The sequence below is a fragment of the Elgaria multicarinata genome, chromosome 3 (assembly GCF_023053635.1).
Source record: "Elgaria multicarinata webbii isolate HBS135686 ecotype San Diego chromosome 3, rElgMul1.1.pri, whole genome shotgun sequence".
NCBI lineage: Eukaryota > Metazoa > Chordata > Lepidosauria > Squamata > Anguidae > Elgaria > Elgaria multicarinata.
In genome coordinates this window covers 29,850,421-29,872,267 of record NC_086173.1, presented here as the reverse complement: position 1 = coordinate 29,872,267, position 21,847 = coordinate 29,850,421, and the positions used below count along the sequence as shown (strand labels likewise).

The window sequence follows — 21,847 nt, the reverse complement described above, 5'->3', positions numbered from 1 at the left end:
TTATGTGAACCACTCAGAGAGCTTCGGCTAAGTTTTCCAGTGTCAAAAGAGTTGACTGCAGTTCCTACAGTTCTCCTTGCCACAGAATTAGACAAACATTTCAGAATAGATTATGCAAGAGAAACTGAGAAAGTTTTGCTCAATTTGCCAAATTTACCCAGGTTGCAGATTTTGGATTGCTTTGGTGCACCATGCCCAGTTAGCACCAATCAGTGCACCAGTAGGTTCAGAGTCTACTGTGCCTCTCTCACTCCAACTCAGAAAGCTAAACAAAAGAGCTCAACAAGTAGTTGCTTTCACAAGAATACAAAGGAAATGTCTTATACATAAGGCAGACAACTGGTGCATTTAGCCCAGTATTTACTATCTACTCAGACTGACAGCAGCTCTCCAAAATCCCAGCAGAGGTCATTTTTACTGCTGTGTCTTGACAACCTTTACTGTGAGATGCTAAGGGTGGAATCTGAAATTCTTAAGCAGATCATGCCATCTGGCCCTTGAGTCCTGTCCTGTCTACCTCCAGGATCAGCAAGCCTATATACACTAGTTGCTGGGGAACATGGGTGAGAGGGTGCTGTTGCACCTGCCTCCTGCTGGTTGGCCACTGTGTGAACAGGATGCTGGACTAGATGGACCCTTAGTCTGACCCAGCAGGACTCTTCTTATGTTCTTCTCCATGTCCTTTTCTGTCTTAAATGTGGTCTAGTGTCACAAGTGCCCTTAAACCATCCTCAGGATCCTCTGCCTAGTTCTCATGCTAATGGGCAAACTCAAAGCAGAACAAGGGGCAATTCTGCCACCTCTGCCATGCTTCGCCACCTCCCTCAAGACATTTTACCAGAGGACAACATGCCTAAGGCAAGCACAGCACAGGGGCTTCTTTACAACTTCTTCAGTCTGGGAGCAGTGTGCAGGTGGAGGTTTAATCTCCTGCAGGGATGCAATGACTAATAAAATTACACATCAATGTACTCTCAAGCCCTGCCACCACTGTGCTAGTGGAACTTACCATATCCACAGTGATTTGACCGATGACTGTGTTGCCATATTGTTGCCTGAAGCTTTTAAGTCTTGCTTGCTCCTTCGGTACCATGTTTACAAGAACATCTTTCAGATTCTGAAAATGAAATGGTAAAATCAGATCTTCCACAAAGCCACAAGCAATGCAGTAAATCAATGCCAGTAGTTCAGCCCTAGAAAAGGGGTGGGGTAGAAGAAAGAGGGAAGGAGGAATAACGCCAAGATGGTTTGGACTCTTTCCTTAAGTACAAGTGAAATAAAGTTAGACACTGGCCATCCTATATTCTTAATTTTATTATGTTCCTGTAGTAGTCATGTGTGTAGCTGGGAGGCTATATACAGGACTACTCCAGGAGCTGATATACACCAGTTGCTGGGGAACATGGGCAGGAAGATGCTATTGCACCTGTCTCCTGCTTGTGGGTCCCTGGTCAACAGCTGGATGGCCACTGCGTGAACAAACTGTTGGACTACATGGGCCCTTGGTCTGATCCAACAGGACTCTTCTTATGTTTAGAGCAGGCAAGCTCATTTCCGCTGCACAACCCACAAGAAATGGAATTAACTGCTTACCGTGGAAGCACTGGCATGTCTGGCAGCGAAAATAATACATGATGAATTCTGCAAGGAGAAAAAGGAAGCATCTTAGACCTTAGCTTTGCAGTGATAAACATCAATCCCCCCACCACCACGTGCATCGCAAGTAGGCCTGCCCTGCCTTGATTTCCCCCTCCCATTTGGCATCCATCTTGCAGATACACCTCTCAGCTCCTTGATTATAAGAGACATTTGTCAACAACATGTAAGTGAAGTCTGATGTCATGCATCATCAGTATTTTCATAGCATACCCTACTGGGGAAGGGAGGTTAAAGAGAGGTGTGTTTTGAAATACATGGATGAATACCTTCTCCAGGGTTGTCCCTAGAGCTAACATACAAGAGGCACATCTCTAAGTAGCTGTAGCATTCAAACAGCTGCAGTAAAGTTCAGTTTATTTCTTCAGTTGCTGCAAGAACAGGTTTTCTATAACCCTGCGGACTGACGACGTCAAAAGCAAGTTAGGCGTGTTAGACTGGGGCAATGTAAAGTTTTAAACACAGGCTCTTTTGCTCAAAGAAAAAGGAGGGTTAATTTGCCCCTTCGAATCGTATCCCCTCTCTCCGCCCGCCCCCATCACCCTTCCACACCCATGAGCTTTCACCTTGAACAATTCTCTTACTGTTTTAACATCCACAGGTAGTCCTACTAATGCAGAACTCCCGGCATCAGCTGCCCAAAAGTTCTGGTCACGATATTACTCAGCAAGTGCTCTCCATGAGTCATTCTCACCAGGGAAAGGAAAGTGTGCTACGGTTTCACAATCCAGCTGTCTTGCTAGTTAAGCAGCACTGGATACCTCGTTGCAAGATGCCGAGTTTCATCCGCTAAGGTCCACCAAGACTAGAATTACACAGCCACAGTCCTATTGCTTTGAGACACACAGCCGATGACGCCAGAACTGCCTGAATTTAACAGCCCACCACATGGTTATCTCTCATGGATCTGTTGTGCAGCCTTCAGCAGCACAACCTCAGCTGTCCAGAAAGCTAACCATTAACCCTTGGAGAGTCATCCCAGTACCTACCCTATCTGAAAGTGCTGAAACTTCAGAGGCCATACCCAGAGCTTGTGTGTATTTTGTGGTTCCATGCAAGCACAGAAATAAGTTGTGCACACTACGGGGGGAAAATGTGTATGTTTTTCTGAAGTTGCATCCTTTATATAGGTCACCAAATCCACCTCTTCCTTTTTCTTGCAGAATGTTGCTCATCATAATGCAGCATTCAGACTTTCTAGTTCTGTTTTATTTTTTAGCATATCGTACCCACACACATACCCATCCTTAAGGCTAAGCCTCCCTTGGCAAAAAGCCTCTATGAGAAGCAACACTGCAAAAATCTGGTACGCACCATATAAATAAGGAACCCCAAACCATAGCTCATTTCTTGGCTCAACATGCTCCTACCTTCGTACACACTTGGATGATGTATACTTGGAATAATTCAAGGGGAGCAATCTGTAGTGCAGCCTTCTCCAACCTTGTGCCCTCCAGGTATTTAGGACTACAGCTCCCAGCATTCCTGATTACTGGCCATACTGGCTGGGGCTGATGTGAACTGCAGTTAAAAACAACTGGAGCACACCAGTTTGGGGAAGGCTATTCTATTTTTCATTTCCTTAGAAGCTACCAACACGAGGAGGGATTGCTGATTCGAGGTGGGGGAAATAGATGCCTTGGTAAAATGAAAGAACCAGTATCTGTGCACTCAGCACTGTACGGACCTTCCCAATGGTTGAGATCATCTGCACTCTTTTCACAGCGTTGAGAACCAAGAGGATGAAGAGGAGGGCCGTGCCTGTTGTGGCAACCACCCTGTGGATCTTTCGTCCTTGAGTTGGCACTGTTTATATAGCTTGCACTACCAGCTGAAAACTTTTTTCCTCCAAGGTGCTTGCTGAGACATGATTGGTTTCCTCCCTTGTTGAGTTGCTGCTGAACTGGTTCTGGAAGGTTCAAGGTTCTTTTAAGGTTGTGTGTGTGTGTGTGTGTGTGTGTGTGATATGTATAGTATGTAATGAAGTTGAAAAGGAGTCCCAAATATTGTTAATACTTTAGGCATAAATAAAACCCAAGTGTAGCACACGTTAGGTGAGCAAGGCCTCAAAGTCACGAGACACTGCCCCCTTCCCACTCTCACCCCCTTCATAAAAGGAAGATGCAAAGAGACAGGCAACACTCTCGCGGTTACTACAGTGGAACAGCAAGCAAGTAAGACCCATTGCAAAGTAAACATACAACACAGCTAACAACCCAAGTTAAAGGACAGCACACAAACTGCTTCAAGGCAGGTTTATACAGCCCCCTCTGCAAAATGAAATGCTACTAGGTCTGTTACTTTTAAATGCATTTCACCCTCTCCCAACTGGCCTGCACTTGGGATAAGCCAAGGCATTCCAATACACACACACACATAACCCAAGACAGCATGTGAGGGAAAGGTGCAAGCTAGGGACAAAACCAGGAAGGAGATTGTCAGATAGGCATTGGACACACACACACTTTTGCTGAGATTTCGGTTTACTGCAAGCCAAAAGTTAAGATTCTGTAAATCAGAAGTTCATCATAAACAGGATTAGGAAATTAACATACATTAGGCAAACGCCTATTGCAGGGGAGGGGAACCGCTTTTGTTCCGAGGGCCATATTAATCTCCAGGAACAAGCCGTGGACAGGATGACGTCAAGAGGAACGATCTCCCCAATGACCCACCTGGCACCAACATTGTTATCATTTCAGCACCAGGTCAAGAATTTTCTTTTCTCCCAGGCATTTAACAGCATATGTTGAGTTTTAACTAGGGCTATGCACGGACCCCCGATCCGCTCCGCACCCGATCTGCAAATTCTGGATCGGGTCCGCTCCGCCCCGCATCAATCCACCTACTTTGCGCTCCGCTGCAGAGCTCCAGATCCAAATCGGAGCTCTGCAGAGGCGGCGGTGGCAGGTAAGGGGGGAGGAGGGAGGGGGGCCGTTGCGGCCTGGTCTTCCGGTTTGAGTCCTCAGGCTCAGGTGAAGCTGCTGCCGGAACACGACGGACGCAGGTAAGAACCTTCCCCCCTCCCTCCTTACCTGTGTCCGTCGCGTTCCGGCAGCAGCTTCACCTGAGGCTGAGGCTGAAAGCGGAACGGCAGGCTGCAGTTGCGGCCTGGTCTTCCAGTTTGAGTCCTCGGGCTCATGAGAAGCCGCTGCCGGAATGCGACGGACTCAGGTAAGACCCTTCCCCTCTGCCCCCTTACCTGGCTCTGCCGCCGTCGCCACACGGACTGCGGCAGCGCCAGGTAAGCCCCCACTTACTTATTTTTCGGAGCTCCAGATCAAGGCGAAGGATCCGCTTGGTCTCGATCCTCTTCGCCTTGATCCACAGCCCCCCTGACCCGCTTCATCTCCGTCTTTGTCGGAGGCGAATCAGGCCGCCTCGCTATTGCTTCTACACTCTGAAGCGAAGTGGGGCACAGCCGTAGTTTTAACTGACTCCAGAACTATCTTTGGCCTGGCTGAGAGTTTAAAAATTGTTTTAAATATTAGCTGTTGTTATGGTTTTAAATTCTGTATACTGTTTTTAATGTTCAGGCTTTTCATTTTTGTAAACAGCCCAGAGTGCTTCAGCTATAGGGCAGTATATAAACGTAATAATAATTATGATGATGATGATGATGTGGTGGGCTCTCCCCCGAAGCCCCTCCCTTCCATGTTATTCACCCTGCCCACTTTTTTAAAAATTATTTCTCCATACAGATTATTTCTGCATGGAGAAAGGGGACTGGCCAAACCAGGCTGTTCCTTCCCATGCCATTTGCATCCCTAATCCAGATCAGGGATAAGCTAGGGATTCACTTTGAGAGGGGGCAGAGTCTGCGGAGAGTGCTCAGCTCTATAATAATAATAATAATAATAATAATAATAATAATAATAATAGAAGAATTATTTCTTACCCGCCTCTCCATTTTGATTGAGGCGGGGAACAACAGCAAAAATAAAATACTGATTAAAAACATAGTATACATTTTTAAAACTTCCTTAAAAACATCCTAAAAGCATCCATGGGTCAAACTGGGCTTCAGAATGGGCTAGAGGGTGCCCTCCCCTGATCTAGTTAATCTAATGAATCAGAATTTGACCTTCTAGATTAGCCGTTCTGTCCTACTTGCAAACTGGTACAGTAGGAAAAAGGAACGGGGAATGGGATACTAACAGACCAGAAGCAGAGGTAAAAGAGCTGCATGTGAAGGAACCCTCAAAAGGCCTTTTTCTTTCCTTTCTTGCAGAGGAAGCCTCTCCTATGCATCAAACTGAAAGCTTTTAGCACAGAGTGACCTAGTTCACATGGCACAACAGCCCATCATGGGTTAATTTATCATGAGGAACTGTGGCATGTGCCAGCTGCCATTATGAATATGCAAGTCCTGATTGGGGGTTGCCATGGCTTGTGGTGCTGTGTAAACTCAGTTATTTAAAGATTAAAGAAACCTCACATAATCCACAATCTGTTTTAGGGTTATACAAGGGTCATTTAACCCTCAAATAACACCTGCTGCCTGGATTCACACAAGTGATGGGGAACCTCAGTTGGGGGGATTCATATTCACAATGGCGGCCAATAGCACCATGGCTCAAGGGTAAATTAGCCCATGATGGGCTGTCGTATCAAGCAAACTAGTCCACTGACTGGATTCACACATAATGCTAACTCATGGTATGAGTTGTTGAAGTCTGGGTTATCATGACGTGTGAACCCAGCTATGCCAACAAACCATGTTTTATTAACTGCAAACAACTCAGAAAGAGAACCCATGGCTTTTTATTGGGTTGTGAAGTCTGGGTTGTTTAGACCATGGACTGTTGTTAAGTGTGAACCCAGAACTGTGGCTTGTTTTGCCAGATTATAGAGGAAGTGGGCAGGAGTGGTAAAAAACAAACAAACCAGCCACTCTGCATGCCAGTACTAGTGCCACAAAGGCATTTAGGATACAGGTAGGGAGTGGGTGGAGGGGGAAACCCAGGGTTTTACCCCATTGTAGCTTAATTTACCCCCGGGGGGTTGTTGCGTCATTTCGGATGCTCACAGGTGCCATTTTTATGTGATGCCCACAACTGCCAGTTTTGCCATGGCTTGTTATGTCAAGAAAACTCAGGTGTCAGGGATCGTTTAAAGATTAGACAATCCTCAAATAACCCTAAAACAAACCATGGGATAGGTTGAGGGTAGTCTAACCCTCAAACAACCCGTTGCCTGTTTTCACATGATACAATGCGCCATAACATGACAAGCCAGGTGTCTGCAAGTATCATCTAGTAATGGCACCCGCAGGTGCCCAGCATGACACAACAACCCCATGGGTAAATTAAACCACTCTGGGCTGTTGTGTGAACCATGGCTTAGTGTTAAGTGTGAACCAGGTCACTGCCTTTCCCCTTTTCTGAAGCTTATCAGTCATGAGGGCTAGAAACACGCTGCTTTTGAATAGTGAACATGGGGCTTCTTAGGACACCAAACAATTCAATGCACACTGAAAAGTTAATCCGACAGTCCTGGCATAATCACCACCACAAAAAATGCTAATATCTTTCCTTCTGGTTGTTTTCTACTGTATACCACAACAAGCAAGCCACCCCTGAATCAGATATTTCATGGCATAAAGACTAAAAAATTATTTGGAATAAACAAGTCCCAGCAAGATTGACAGACAGCCAAAAAAGCTCAGGGATGCTATCAAACACTCACATAGAAACAAGTCAAAAGGATTTACGCAAGCTTTTCATGTTAAACGTACAAAAACCCAGGCCACCTTAACCTTTGCTGAGCACATTTTGCCAGCAGTAAAGGAGGCTTGAGGCAGACATTCATAAGAATCTGAGGTTACACCATCAAGAGGGAAGACCGTTAAACCCAATTAGTTTATTAATGAGGCCTGCTGGCACCAATTCAATGCTCACAAACAAGCAGCCAGTGACACTGCAAACATCTCTCATGACTAGCAGTCCTGCCAATTTGATGGAAAGCCTTGAGCGAGAGGGTGTTGCATCAGGTCCTGTAGCTTGCTTGCCCTGCCTTTTTAGGGGTTCAAATTTCTAGACCTGCTACTGGGGCAAAACTGGTTGTGAGTCACTCAATCCCTCCCTCCCCCACTCTGCAAAAGTTATGACACAGGTTTGGTTAGTGTGTGTGTTTTTAACCTCCTACTAATAATTATTTTGATTATATGTGAAATTGATGTTTATTAAAAATTGCTCAGATCTCTTCCGGCAGGCCTATCCAGTGGAATTTTAGAAAGTTTTTAGGATGTTTTAACAATGTATATTATGTTTCAATTCAGTTTTATGTATTTTATATTTGCTGTTGTTCCCCGCTTCGATCAAAATAGAGAGGCGGGTAAGAAATAAATTTATTATTATCATTATTATTTGAACAAACACTGATAATATAAAGGAAAATGGTACAACACACTATGTGTCTTGAAGAGGTCAAGACTCTTATGCTACTTCCTCCTATTCTATAGGTCAGGAGGAGGCAACCATGCATCTTCCAGTTGTTTCTGGACTCCCCTTAACCCTAGCCAAATGGATAATGGACAGGTGTAATTTTTATTATTACATTATGGGAAAAGTATTCATTTATTTCCATTATTTATATGCCACCTTTCAGGATGCGAATCCTACCAAGGTGGCTTACAAGTAACATAAAAAGAATAAAATCATAATAAATGACATTAACCATTTAGAAAAATCAGGATCTGTCCCTCAGGGCAATGGATGGAAGATGGCCCTGGGGCAGGGAGAGTTTGGCTGAAACTACCTCCCCCCCCCTCTCTCTCTCTCCTGGAAACTTTCCTACAGTGGAGTTGATGGGAGATGTAGTCCAACACATCTCAAGGGTTCCAGGTTGCCAACCCACACTGCATAGGTAAAGAAACCAATGCCGCTTAGAGTTCAGCCAAGGTGCAAGGGGCCTTCCTCACCTACTCCTGCCTGGCCTGGCCTTCCCTCGTGGAGGCTTCTTCTGAGCACCCCCTGAACTCCTGCTTGTCGGCTCCCCCACCCTTTCCGGCTTACCGCTTCAACGTCCATCCTTCTAAAGCCTTCTGCTCGCCCCTGTTCCTGGGCGGTCCAGGTCACAACCGAGCTGATTGGCTCAACATGTGCACTTCTCCGATTGAGAACAGACCTCCCGCTGCAGAGGTCACTAGAAGCCAGCCCCATTGAAAACAATCTTGAAGCGTTAAGCCGCTTGGACGGCGAGCAAATAGTGCTACCACAGCTTTCCCAAAAATCATTCTACATCATGGCAGGGCGGAGAGAGCCAGCTGTTGCCGGCAACTCTACATTCCCTGGAGTGATGCTCAGGCTTCAGATGACAACAGGATCCAAGTTACTGCCAAAATTGAGACTCCCAACACAGACATGAAGCAGCACAGCTCAGCTTTCGCTTGCAACAGAGAATGGCTTTACTCTCAGAGCACAATCAGGAGGGGGGGAAACCCAGCCACTTCTCAAAGCAAACAAGGGATGCATCAAGGCGAGTGGTGTGGTTCTCAGAGACGTATCTAAGCAACCGGCATCGGTTCTCCACTCTGGACTTAGTGAGATATCTTGGGACAACTCGCAGCAGGAGGCTGGGGAAAAACAATAACTCACTGGAAGACGCACCAAAAATGGTCATTTTTCCACTGCATTTACAGGCAGGTGGCTGAACTGACCAGAGAACACGCTGTCTTGGGGATCAAGATGATTCTGAACAGCCACAATTATTCCATGGCAGGAGATTGCTGGCTATCTAGCGCGTTAAACAAGATTAATGTGAATCTCGAAGCTCTTTAGAGATGGTTTTCTTATGCAACTCTCCCATAGCATTCTGCAGTCTACTCTTTTGAATACAATTTCAACGTTCCGTGTTCATTTTTATGAAGCTATTCAGGGCTTGGCATGTAGTTACCCTACAGAACTCCCTCTTGACTACTGAACATGAGCAGGCTTGCAAATAGCCACTACTATGGTAGCCCAGTGCATGTAAAAATTGACTGTCTTATTTTGAGCCACAAGCAATGAACACAGGTATATGGACAGCTGGGCTAGCAAAGCTGTGTCGGTTAGAAACCTGTGGATACTAGGGGTGTGCACAGACCCCTCGATTCACCTCGGAAGCCGATCCGGAGCCCCCGAAGCAGCCCCAATCCGCCTTGGGGGTAACCCTCCCCACTTACCTGGTGCCTCCGCTGCTGCTGCAGACGTCGGAGGCACCGGGCAAGCCCCCTCCCCACTTACCTGCGTCCGCCGCCACCAGCTTACGTCCAGCAGCTTCCACTCGAGGATGCTGAAGGCTGGAAGCAGGCCTGCTTCCAGCCTTCAGCATCCTCGAGTGGAAACTGCCAGACGCAGGTAAGTGGAGAAGGGGGGCTTACCTGGGACCGCTGCTGGCTTGCGTCTGGCGGCAGCGGACGCAGGTTAGTGGGGAAGGGGGGCTTACCTGGGACCGCTGCTGGCTTGCGTCTGGCGGCAGCGGACGCAGGTTAGTGGGGAAGGGGGGCTTACCTGCTGCATCCGTTGCTGCCACCATCTTTATTCTGGTGGCTTCCAGTGCTGCCAGAAATGAAAGGGAGTAGGCCGCACGATAACTCAAAATTGCGCGGCCTACTCCCTTTCATTCCCAACGGTAGCACCAGAAGTTGCCAGAAGAAAGATGGTGACGGAGGCAGCAGGTAAGGAGACTGGGGGTGGGGAGCGGCTCCGAACCACCGAGGCAGCCCAAAGCTTCAGAGCCAATTGGCTTCGGATCGCCTTGACCTTCGCCCGAACCGCCTCGGATCCGGGTCAGAAGGGTCCAAACCTTCCCGATCTGCTTCGGATTCGGGGTTTGGATCCGAGGCAGTGCACAGCCCTAGAGGGTACTCCTTCATTTTGTGTTTTTCTCAAGTATTAAGAAATAGTGTTCAATCTGATTTACTAATCCTGATTTCTTTGTGAAGTCCAGGTGAAGACATTATCTGTGGGTACCATAACCCTTTAAAAACTTATTGCCTTCCCAACGGATCAAGAACCCTTATTTGCCAACCTTCTGGAAACTGTAAGCAGCATCCTTGTAAACCAGGCTCAATCACTGTGGTCTTAGCTGCTATATTTATTATGGGGTTAAAAAAATCAAGTCCATTATGCTAAAGTTTTTTGCGCGTAGGTCACACTTGTATGAGTCTAAACTGCTGACATTTAGGACAAAAAACCCACAAAGCCATTAAATAGTTGTAAGTTATGGCACAGAAGGGTCCCTTCCAGATGAAAAAGCAGGAAGGTTTTCAGATACATTGGTTTTGTACTACTAAAAAAGGTTCATATTTGTATGTGGAGGCAGGCAGGCAAGCCAGTAAAAGCTGTAGTGGGTTAATAATTATAGTATTAGGTTCACAGATGTTAATGGGTTTTACTGGGAACCAGGTGCATTGAGTCTAAGCTAATCTGCAGCCAAACTGGTTTTTCCAATGACAACCTTGTACGCACCTACACTTTGGGATTAATTTTTTTCCTCACCTAGACACTGCACTTGTATGAATAGTTCAGGAGCTTGATATAGGTAACTTCTCCAGAAATTCTGCCTACAGCTGTTAAGTGGCTGTGCGGGCCACAAACCAAGGCTCTATGATTCAGCAGCATCTGATAAGTGGAGCAGGCACCAGGGTTGAGGCAGCTGGACAGACATCTGTGAGGGATGCTTTAAGGTGGATTCCTGCATTGAGCAGGGGGATGGATTTGATGGACTTATAGTCCCCTTCCAACTCTACTATTCTATGATTCTATGATTAATACAGAGGTTGCCTCTATCACAAGATTTAAGTTTGCAAAGTTCCTTCTTTCTCCCTCAATATTGCAACCGCTTTTCTTAAAAACAACAATACATTGTCTCCAGATGTGTTGGGACTATATGCTGTCAAGGAATGAGGGAAGATGCAGTCCAACACATCTGGAGGACACTATGTTAGGGAAGGCTGGTCTATTCCATTCAAGGCCAAATCATAGTTTGCAACTGTACAATGCAATTTCCACAGCCAATTACTACAAGTGTTTTTAGCAAAACTTACATGAAATCTCTCTTTGCACAATAGGTTCTTCCAAAAGAAAGGTGGGGTTGCCCCATTACAAAATGTGTTGGGCAGAATAGAGATGTTATGGTACAACAGCACCTACATGACATACACTATCAAGTACCTGCCTCCTCTAAGTTTCTAATCAGGTCATGAGTTCAACTGCTTGTCAGACAACACGTGAGAAAATATGGAAAGCGAACCTAATATTAATGCAACATTTCTCCAGCAAAGTTTTGAGTAAGTCAAGAAGTGTGCAATATTGGCTTACTCCCACCCAAGGTTACTACTGACACAGAGTCTCAGCTTGTGTTGAATAGCAGACATACATGTTCACAGAAATGCTCTGCTAAACATTGCTGGATTCTAAGGATGAGCAATCCTAGGGAATAATATTAAGAACATAAAAAGAGCCCTGCTGGATCAGACTGAGGGGTCATTTAGTCCAGCTCTCTGTTCACACAGTGGCCAACCAGCTGTTGACCAGGGACCAACAAAGCAGGACATGGTGCCACAGCATCCTCCCACCCATGTTCTCCAGCAACTGGTGTATAGAGGCATGCTGCCTCTGATTACTTGAGGTAGTACATAGCCATCAGGATTAGTAGCCATTGAGAGCCTTCTCCTCGAAGAATTTATCCAAGCCCCTTTTAAAGCCATCCAAATTGGTGGCCATCATTACATCCTGTGGTAGTGAGTTTCATAGTTTAACTATGTGCTGTGTGAAAAAAGTACTTCCGTTACTTTCACAAGCAACTATTTGACTAGCAAAGAACATCTAGTCAAAGTGCAGCTGGAAAATCAGCAAGCACTCAAGTCTCTGGAGAACGCATAAATCCATGAGAAAGTTAGCATTTACATATTTGAAGGAGGCGCAGGGAGTACAGTAGACACTCCAGCTAAGAGCAGTTTCACTTCAGAGATTTAGGGCAATCCTATAATACAATGGAAAGCCCACGTGAGCAACTGTCAGCCAGAAAACACCACACTGCCGAGCTTCATGCTAGTACACAAAAGGGCTGAGTATTCCAAGACGTTTAGCGCAGGGAGGACTCTTTGTACTGCAAGATGCCTTTTTAACTGCATTACGATCCTTCTTTACTATTCCTCCACCTCTTCTACTCCTGTAGCTCCATTTTCCCTTTGTCCAGCTTTGAACTGCAATCTTTAGCTAGGGATTAATTTTGGTGAATCATATGAAAACCGTAGTGCAAACTGATTGCATTATGATAATGAGATACTATAGTCGTCATCTGGAAAATTTTAAAGGAGACTCATCCTGGTTGGATTTTCCCTGGTGTGTGTGGGGGTGTTTCATGCTCACTTGCACATGCTTTTTTAAAAAGTATGCTGTGAGGCCAACCTTGTTCATTCAAATGTAATGTATGGAAGCAATCCTTTTTCTCCTCTTCCCCCTTTGACACGGCAAGCCTAGATTTATTTTAGAAGGGAAGGCAGAACAAAAACTCAGGCTGCACATGTACTATCCTGCTGTGCAAGGACCTTTCTTCTTCGCAGCGTAGGGAAATTTCCTTGCCCCACCCAAAATGCTGTGATTCTCAGCATTCTGAGCAGCGTGCAAAATAAGCCAACCTTCCTATAGGTAGGAGGATAATTCCTGCACACCAGCAGACTCTTTCCATTGTTCCTAGTAGAACAATCAAGCACTAAAGAGCGAATGTCGTGTTTTGATGTGGAGCCCAAGATTCAGCATTACATTTATTAAAAAGCACAGGCATACATGTGGCAATAGTCTCTCTGCTTTAGCTAGCTAGCAAACCCAGCTCTGACTTCAGGGCCTTTTCTAGTTAACTTTACATTTGCTTTTGTAGTACAGACCAGAATCCCCCTCCCCCAAGGCTTCTAAGAGAACTCCAGAGCGACTCATTTCTTCCACTCAAACTTTGCTTCTATAGTAAGGAACAGTCATGAATGCCAAACTTTCATCACAGGAGATTATTCTGCCAGTAAATGTTCTTACCACTACTACAACCACTACAAAGTTCTGCTAATGTGATCCATTATACAGTGATACCTAAGAGGCAGGTCAGGGTTCCCAACATATTACATGATCTCTATCCATGGGTTGCCAAAGCTGGGTGTTCGATTCAATGATGAACAAAAGGCCATTTAAATCCTGGGCAGGAGCAGAAGGAACAATATTCTGAGCACTGTTTACTACTACAAGGATTCCCCATGTTGGATCTAAGTCCTCTTTCTCATGCTCCCCTCCATGTGTTCAATTAAGGCACAGAAGGGAGAAGAATTACAGCCATCATCCCCAACCTTGACATGCACACACTGAGCAGAACTAAAGGAAGAGCCAGATGTACAACCAGGGTTCCAGCTGCATGTTCAGCCCTTGTGCACAGAGTCATCTGTGGATAGAGTTCTCTCCAATTCCAACCAAACATGGAAGTAGAAGAGGAGGGCAAGGCCAACATGCATGATCCACACTCCTCCACATGTTGATTGAACACAGAAGAGAACATGGAAAGAATTCTCCAGTCACATACTCCTCCACCTCAGGCAATGTCTAACAGGAAAGACGTATGGTTGAACTCCTGAAGAGGAGCAGCACAGTTATAACCAGACCCACATGCAGTGAGGTGGTGGCATACCTGCCCAAAATGAACTACTCCCACTTTTTAAAAGAAAACATTTAGTATCAGAGGTTCCACTTCCCATTAATTTGTAATGGCCATAACAGCATACACATGAACCAACAAACTGGTGCTTATCTGTATTATCAAGACAGAATTAGGAGCAGATGGCCACTACAGCCTCCAGAAGAGGCAAATACTCCAAGGGAAACACTGAGCAATTTCAAAAAGCAACTCTGCAGCCATTTTGTGCTCTGCAAATTGAAGAACAAGAAAGCCTCAAGCATAATTCCAAAGTATTTCAATGAAAAAGGGCCTGTTCTTATTTATAGAGTATCTGAACTTGGCACAGTGCTTTAGAAATAATAGGCATGCAGGATCTGCCCCAGAAGCAAATAAAAATCATCACAGAACAGATAAAGGGGAAATGGGATTTAGATTCCAATCATTCCTCCTCCTCTGGAAACAGACATGCTTTCAGGAAATACGCACATCATGATCCAATTTTTAAAGCTCCCCCCCAATTCAGTTACAAGGTGTTTGTTTTTGTTTTTTGCAAATTCATGGATAAGAACTGCTTACTCTGTACATCAGAAATAGAAATCACTTCCCAAATATGGTATGTACTCTCCCCCCCCTTAATACTGAGGGGGGAGTGCAGGGGGATCAGGAAGCAGAGATAATGAACTCTAAGAGTGTTTAAGTTATCTTCCAGACTGTGCTTATGGGAATACAAGATCTGAAGTTGAACAAGTCATCAGAAGCAAAAGGAGTATCTGGTTAGAGGGTTTACTAATCAGCTAGGTAGAAGACATTTCAGATTTGATAAGGTTACTACTGACAACTGGCTCCCAGTATACCTTAAGCACACAGAATGAGGGTCAAACTACATGTTGCATTAATTGTGTGACTAGCAGCCATGTCAGGGTTTGTGTGTATGTGTTGAATTCAAGGCACAGCCCTGCATCCAATTTGACTGAGACTGCAGTTTGCACGGATGGAAGTTCTCACGACCACCACCATGATCCTGATGAAAATTCCCACTCTGCACGGCAGCCTTATAGGGGAAACTTCTAATTTTTAATGCAATCCCACATGTGGTGACGGGCGGACGATTTTCACCAAAATCACACCTGGAGAGGGAAGACACCCTGTACACTGCAGTCCTGATGGAAATACATCTCCCCCATGTCTAGGATTAAATTTTAAAAACCATCTGCAGCTATTAGCCATACAATTAATGTAATTCAGAGTTCTGGCCCCAAGTATGTACTTTTTATTATACCGCCAAAACAGTGGCCTTTTCACACAAAGGAAAACAGGAACACTGTGTTATACTAAATAAAGCTGTCTGAGCACTGTTAATGGAAAAATACGATAAATATTTAAAATTATATACATTGTTTTAGTTGCACGGTCTAGTGTCCAATCGCAGTATTTGTCATTTGCATATGGTGAGAATCATTTGCCAGTGACCTGTGCAGTAAAAGGTTAAGGGAAACAAGGCTTAAAAGGGTAGGATGGAGTTCCAGCAGTAACAGCAACTGGAACTCATTATGAGCAAAAAGGACATCCCACCCAGTGACCACTGGAAGCAGGGCCCAAAGTTCTGCTTCGGTTTGAGCTTTCTGCAAAACTGATCACACAGTTGTAAACTTCCTGCAGTTGCACAGAAAACAAGGGCATACTTTGTTATGTATGTTGTTTTCAATACCTTCAACAAGCCAAGTTGTGTACAGATTCCACATTGCCTTAAAACACACAAACAGATTAAAAAAAAGGTCTTATGTTTCCTCTGTCACCACATACCAGCAGGTACCAGCCCGTAACTGAAAAGGAACTGTTTCCCAGCAGATACAGTACAACCAAAGGACACTTCCCCCCTACCCCAAAATCATTCACAGCTTTAGCTTACCAACACACAATTGGGTTGGTGCATAGTAGAGTAGTATATGCATTATAAACGTGCACGCACACACAGAAGGCAGCCATTAAGCTAGGAGTTTTATTTTCTTAGTTCTGGAACAGAAAGTGTCCCAGCAGCCCAGAATACATCCCTGCTATGAAGGTGATGAAAAGGTTTAGAGCCAAAGCTGTCTCAGCCCTGCCTTTGCAATAGGGATATAGGTAGCAGTTCAAAGACCTCACCCAGGATAATGCTTTCTGTAGAGGACAGTTTATTATCTGCCAGCAGGAGTCCAAGCCACTTAAGGGATTCCTACGTAAATCTGTTCAGGGCACAAAACAGTGCATACACTGTGACCCAGAGAGTTCCACGTCCAGGCTCAGCAACCACATTTTGATGGCCTCCAGGAAGGACAACTACGCTGCTGGGCTCCAAAGTAGCTTGTTTCGTTGTGTAGATGCTCAAGGTGCATCGATAGAAAAATGTTATGATGTATCCAATTTCAGTCCCCTGAAATTTGAGGCACCATCAGAAGGCCTCGATAAATGCCACCTACTTTTATACAGGCGTTCATGTTTAGCTCCACATCCATGTCCTCAACTCATCGGCCAACAATGAGTGCAATTAAGGTGGCAAGGCCAGCCAAGCACCTCCGTGTCATTTCGACCTTGTTATCAGCATCCAGGTGATGCAATCCAGCCAAGGGCCACCTTACCAGCAAAACTCAGCAAGAATGTTAACTCACCATGGGAGAAATCTCAATGAGTCAGACAAATGACTTGGGGGGAGTTTCAACTCTGCACGATTCTCTCAACACAGAATTTCCCTACAGCAGCAACTTGGAAACCCCTTTCATTTATAGGGTGCCAAATCAAACTGAGGCCCACAGACCTCCCCTTGACCATGCTCCTCCTTTTCTCTCATTCCACTCAAGGACATCTGACAACAGCAACAAGATTGGGCCCTGCTAGCTGAGCATTTCAGCAGCCCCAAATTATAATGTTATAATTGAGAGTTTAGGATGCAATCCTATGCATGTTGAGACTGATAAAAGTCCTACAACTCCCAGCAGCAGCAGCAGCCTGCCAGACAATTCTTCTAGGATAAGACACACAACCAAAAACATTAAAATAAATATGGAAGCCTCTGAAGATGAGAGCTTGGTTAATTAGAGTAACAATGCAGATGCCTCCCTGTTTGATGAAGCATTGTCAAGAAATACTTTTGTAAGCCACCGTGAGAGCCTTTTTTGGTTGAATGGCGGCATAAAAATGCTTAAATAAATAAATAAATAAATTGCAGTACTATCATCCTGAAGCTTAGAATCCCAATTTTAAAGTTTTTAAAGACCACTCGGAAACTATGCTGCACTCTGTGCTCCCAAACTTATTTGACCTAAAGGCCAAGGAAAATGCTTTATATCATGAGTGAGGAACAATTCGAGAAGTGTCCAATAGGCAATTTTGCCTGGAGTTGCAGATCCACATTATCAACTCACAATCCCTTTATTTTTAGAATAAAGAGAACTGCAGTAAAGGACTGGGGCAGCAATGAACAGAATACTTGGCAAAATTCTAACATAAACACAGTTGCACAGGTGAGATAAGAGCCAACACATCATCTCCCTCTCTACAAATGGTGAATGCAAACCTATGTTGCACTGATTGAGACTAGGTGGGTCTCTGAATCATACGTGCATCTAATTTCACAAGAACAGTTCTTGGTTGTAGATCTTGTCCAAGTACACCCATAGCCTCTCCCATACTCTCTAAAATACAGGCCAGGACCCACAAGATCAGAAACTGTTCTTAGGTAAACCTTGTACAAACAAGAGCTTGCCTCCTCCATTAATGCTTCAGGGAATACAAAGCTTACAACCCACTGTTCTTGCTGCCTTCACCTGTAAACCAGAAGAGTGATGAGGAGAGACAGGTTCCTCCACCCTCATTACAGACGCACAAGTCAGAGGACCTATTCAAACCTCTGTGGCGATGGGTGTACTGTAGGAGGATCACATCTTCCCAGGACTGCCTTACCTCCATGAATTCAATATAATGTCTAACTGTTAAGAACAATCTAATATGTGTAGGTCAGACACACATGATCTTAAAAAAACCACAAACAGTTTTGAGGATATGGCTTATGCATTATTGGGCCTAGGCAAGTTGGACAATAAGAAACTAATCTAGTTTCTTTGCCATGCATTAAATTCATGCCTTGCCTTTTAAATAAGCATGCTCAAAGACATATCCAAGTTGTGAAGCAAATGGAGAATTTAAGAGGTAAACTTCCTTCTGCTGCTGGCAACTGAACAAAGAGAGAGAGAAGAGCAATCAAAAACAGGAAGGGGAACATGATTGCAAGAGGAGAAGGCAACATGGATTAGGTAGATAAAGATGAATAGCTTACATGGCCAATGCAGGCAGGCCCAAACCCACCTCACTGTGTATACCCATGACCCATGTTCTTAAAGGTTTGACTAGGCCCAGAGGCCACTGCTTCTAGCATGAAGGAAAGCCACCAAAGAAAGGGCCACTGCAATGCACAAGATCCCCTCCTACATACAAATATATGCAACAGCAGCTCACATGCACTGCTAAAAAACTGTCAAGAGAATTAACATGATCATGCAAACATAGGGGTGGTCAGGCTACATTCAACATCGTGGAAGGAGACCTCCACTGGCACAGCGGGATTTCCCCTTCTCCCCCTCTTGAACCCCTTTCTTCCATCCCATCCCAATCTGCTCTTGTGGGTCTCCCAAGATCCCAGAGCAGGTCTAAAGAGCACATAGAGGGCTGCAGGGGGAGGGGGAATACCACTGGATACAATTAACATTTGCATACAGGATGCTCACAAATGTTACTAAAAGCTATGGAAGAGCACCTATCCTGCTAGCTACTTAAATTCTTAGCTACTGCCAATGTTACTTGCTCCTGTAACTAGAGTATTTGCTGCCACTTGTAAAAAAAAAGACAGAAAAATAAGATACCGCACATTGCACAACTAGTTAAGACTGCAACCAAACACATCCTTGGAGGCCCTTGACATGTAGCCAGAGTTGTTCACAACCACCCCGAACATGAGCAGCCCAATGTGTGGACTGGACTCCAGTACTACACCCAATTATACTGTAAGCAAGACAAATACTCTCCCATAAGACACTCAATTATTTCCCCAATCAAGCCCCTACAAACAGGGACATTTGACATACCCTTGAAAATGCTGAAATCTCTAGATACCTACATAAGAGGAAAGGACAGGCAACTCATCAAGAAGCAAAATCAAAACCGGAAAAGAAGAAAAATCAGACAAAAAGGAAAAGGGAAGGGTGGTTGGGAGGGGATTAGGAGCATAAAGATGAACAGCTTACTCAGGTCACTACGGCTCTGGCTCATCTGGCTTTTGTTTCAGATACAGGCTAAGAATGTCCCAATTTTAACTTCACTCTCCATGTTTCTCGCCATACACAGAAGCACTGCATATCTGTTCCAGACAGAATTGGCTCAGCAGATTTCCTCCACCACCAAAATTTAGTCCTAGCACAGCAACAGAGCAAGTTAAAAGCCAGGAATGGGGTGGGGGGAGGGTGGGAAGCAAATATGCCAGAAATAGGATCTCTGAGATCAGCTATTTGCAATCGATTTGTTAGGGAATTTCATAGGTCTGGAGTCCAAATAAAATTGTCAAAAGGCCCTTCGCCCTATGACGAGGTCATGGGCTGACTTTCTAGCAAGGCAGTAGCAGACAGGCTGTTTCTGTAGAAGGCAGATAAGGAGACTGTGCCAGAGGAGAACACAGAGCATGAAGGGGGGGGGGGAATGGAAGCCGGGAAATTTCCCATATTAGACAGTATGCCTTCAGGAACTGCTGTCACCTGTTACAGGGTGCTTGTGGGTCAGTGGAGGTAAATTCCTCCAATATAGCTGAATACACCGGCCAGTTTGAAGCACACACCAAAAGAGGGAGATAAAGAAAATGAAACTATTTTAAAAGGTCAGACTATTTTCTAAAGAGGACTACTTTGCCCCTACAATGTTTCATCACGCTGGGATGTGAGACAGCCAACAACCATTGATTTGCACAGATTCATATACACCTTGCCTTTTATGACCATTTTCACTTTTAAGAAATACTAGGAACAAACAGTACAATAGGGGCTGCTGATGTTAAGCAATGCTGCATTCCCACTTCAAACTAGAGAAAGAACAGCATAGGCCCAAGTCTCTTCAGGGTTATGGAGCAATAAAAGAAAAAAAAAATCACCCTTTGACAGCTGACCCTACTGCTGTCTAAGTAACCTGCAGACAGAAATGTTTCTTTATATGATCTGAGGCTAGGGGAGTCAGGAAAAAGCAGAGAAGAATGAGGCATACACTTTCCTGGCTATGTTTCCACCAGCTAAAGCAGCAGAGTTTAGCTGCTTCAATCACATGCTATAAAAAGGAACCAGAATACCCAGGATGCACCTTTCCCCTAAATACCAAACTTAAGGCTGTGGAGGACTATTTTATATATAAACTGCCCCTGCCAAAGGGACTGAGCAGCTTCCCATCTAGAGGTCACGTGAACAGGAAAAAAAGTCAACCTGCCACTGCCAAGGCCTAAGGCTCTCAGAGCAGCACACTACTATGACATCCTGAGCTGAAGTCAAACCTCATCATGTTGGGGGTGGAGGGGAAGAGAGAAAGAGAAGGAATATGTATTGCAGCAGCTTTCTCCCTTAAGAATCAGATTTCTCTCCACCAAGCATCCCACCTCTTTCTAAAGAGAAAATTAACAAGGACCCCTCTTTCCCACCACCCCTTAAAATTATATATTGGGGTGCAGGGAGGATTGAAGTGATCCAACAGGGGAAGGATTTTAAAAGCATATCATGAACGTAGTTTCCACCTCCCCACACACACACCTTTTACAGAGAGGTGGTAGTGGAGAGGCAGGCCCAATCCAAGGTAACAAGAGATTCTTCATACTCTCACACACCCCACTACATCCACCCAACTTGATCACAATCTGCCAAAAGACACCACCGCCCCCTTTCACACAAGTTGCGCTCCTCTATGTCGCAATCCTATGCACAACGATTTAGGAATTACTTGCCACCAAATATGCATTGTAGGAGCGGGCCGCCCAAAAGCCTATGAATGCACTGAGAGGTTCCTCGCCCAGAGCCACTAAAAAAACCACCCTAAATCCATCCCTAGCCCCGACTTTTCTTCCCCCATTTTACATACACAGAAGGAGACAGGATCACCATAGCGCAGCCTCTAAATTAAAAAAAGAAGAAGGGGGTGGGGGAAAGCCTTAGCAATGCTCCCTAGTGGGCGCGGCGCCTTTAACGGCGGCCTGTCCCCTTCCCTCCCAGAAAGGGAAAGACCCAGGAGCCCAAAGGGGGAAAGGGAATCTTCACCTTGGCACCCAAGAGGCGCGCGGCCGCCCTGCTACTGGCAGTCAGCAAGGTCATGGCGAGCAGCGGCAGAACCTGACACGGCGGCGAAGGAGAAACCAGCGGCCGCCTCAGGAAAGGGGGAAGTCCGGGGGGTGGGTGGGAAGCAGGCGGTGAAGACCAAGGTTGAAAAGAGGAGGAGGAGGAGGAGACAGCGGCTGAAAGGAGAGGCGAGCAGCGCCGGGCAGGGTCCTCGCAACGCG

At 45.3% G+C, this 21,847-nt stretch overlaps 1 protein-coding gene across 1 annotated transcript in view; it reads right to left on the bottom strand.

Annotated features, from left to right (window-relative positions):
* The window catches only part of CS (citrate synthase), a 39,093-nt gene extending 17,246 nt beyond the window's left edge, over window positions 1–21,847 (bottom strand). Inside the window, exons 1-3 of the mRNA XM_063119822.1 lie at window positions 21,609–21,847; window positions 1,594–1,641; window positions 1,010–1,117 (exon numbers count right to left, since the gene is read on the bottom strand). Of these exons, the coding sequence (XP_062975892.1) occupies window positions 1,010–1,117; window positions 1,594–1,641; window positions 21,609–21,662 (210 nt within the window). The 5' untranslated portion in view covers window positions 21,663–21,847. The remainder of the gene's footprint in view (window positions 1–1,009; window positions 1,118–1,593; window positions 1,642–21,608) is intronic.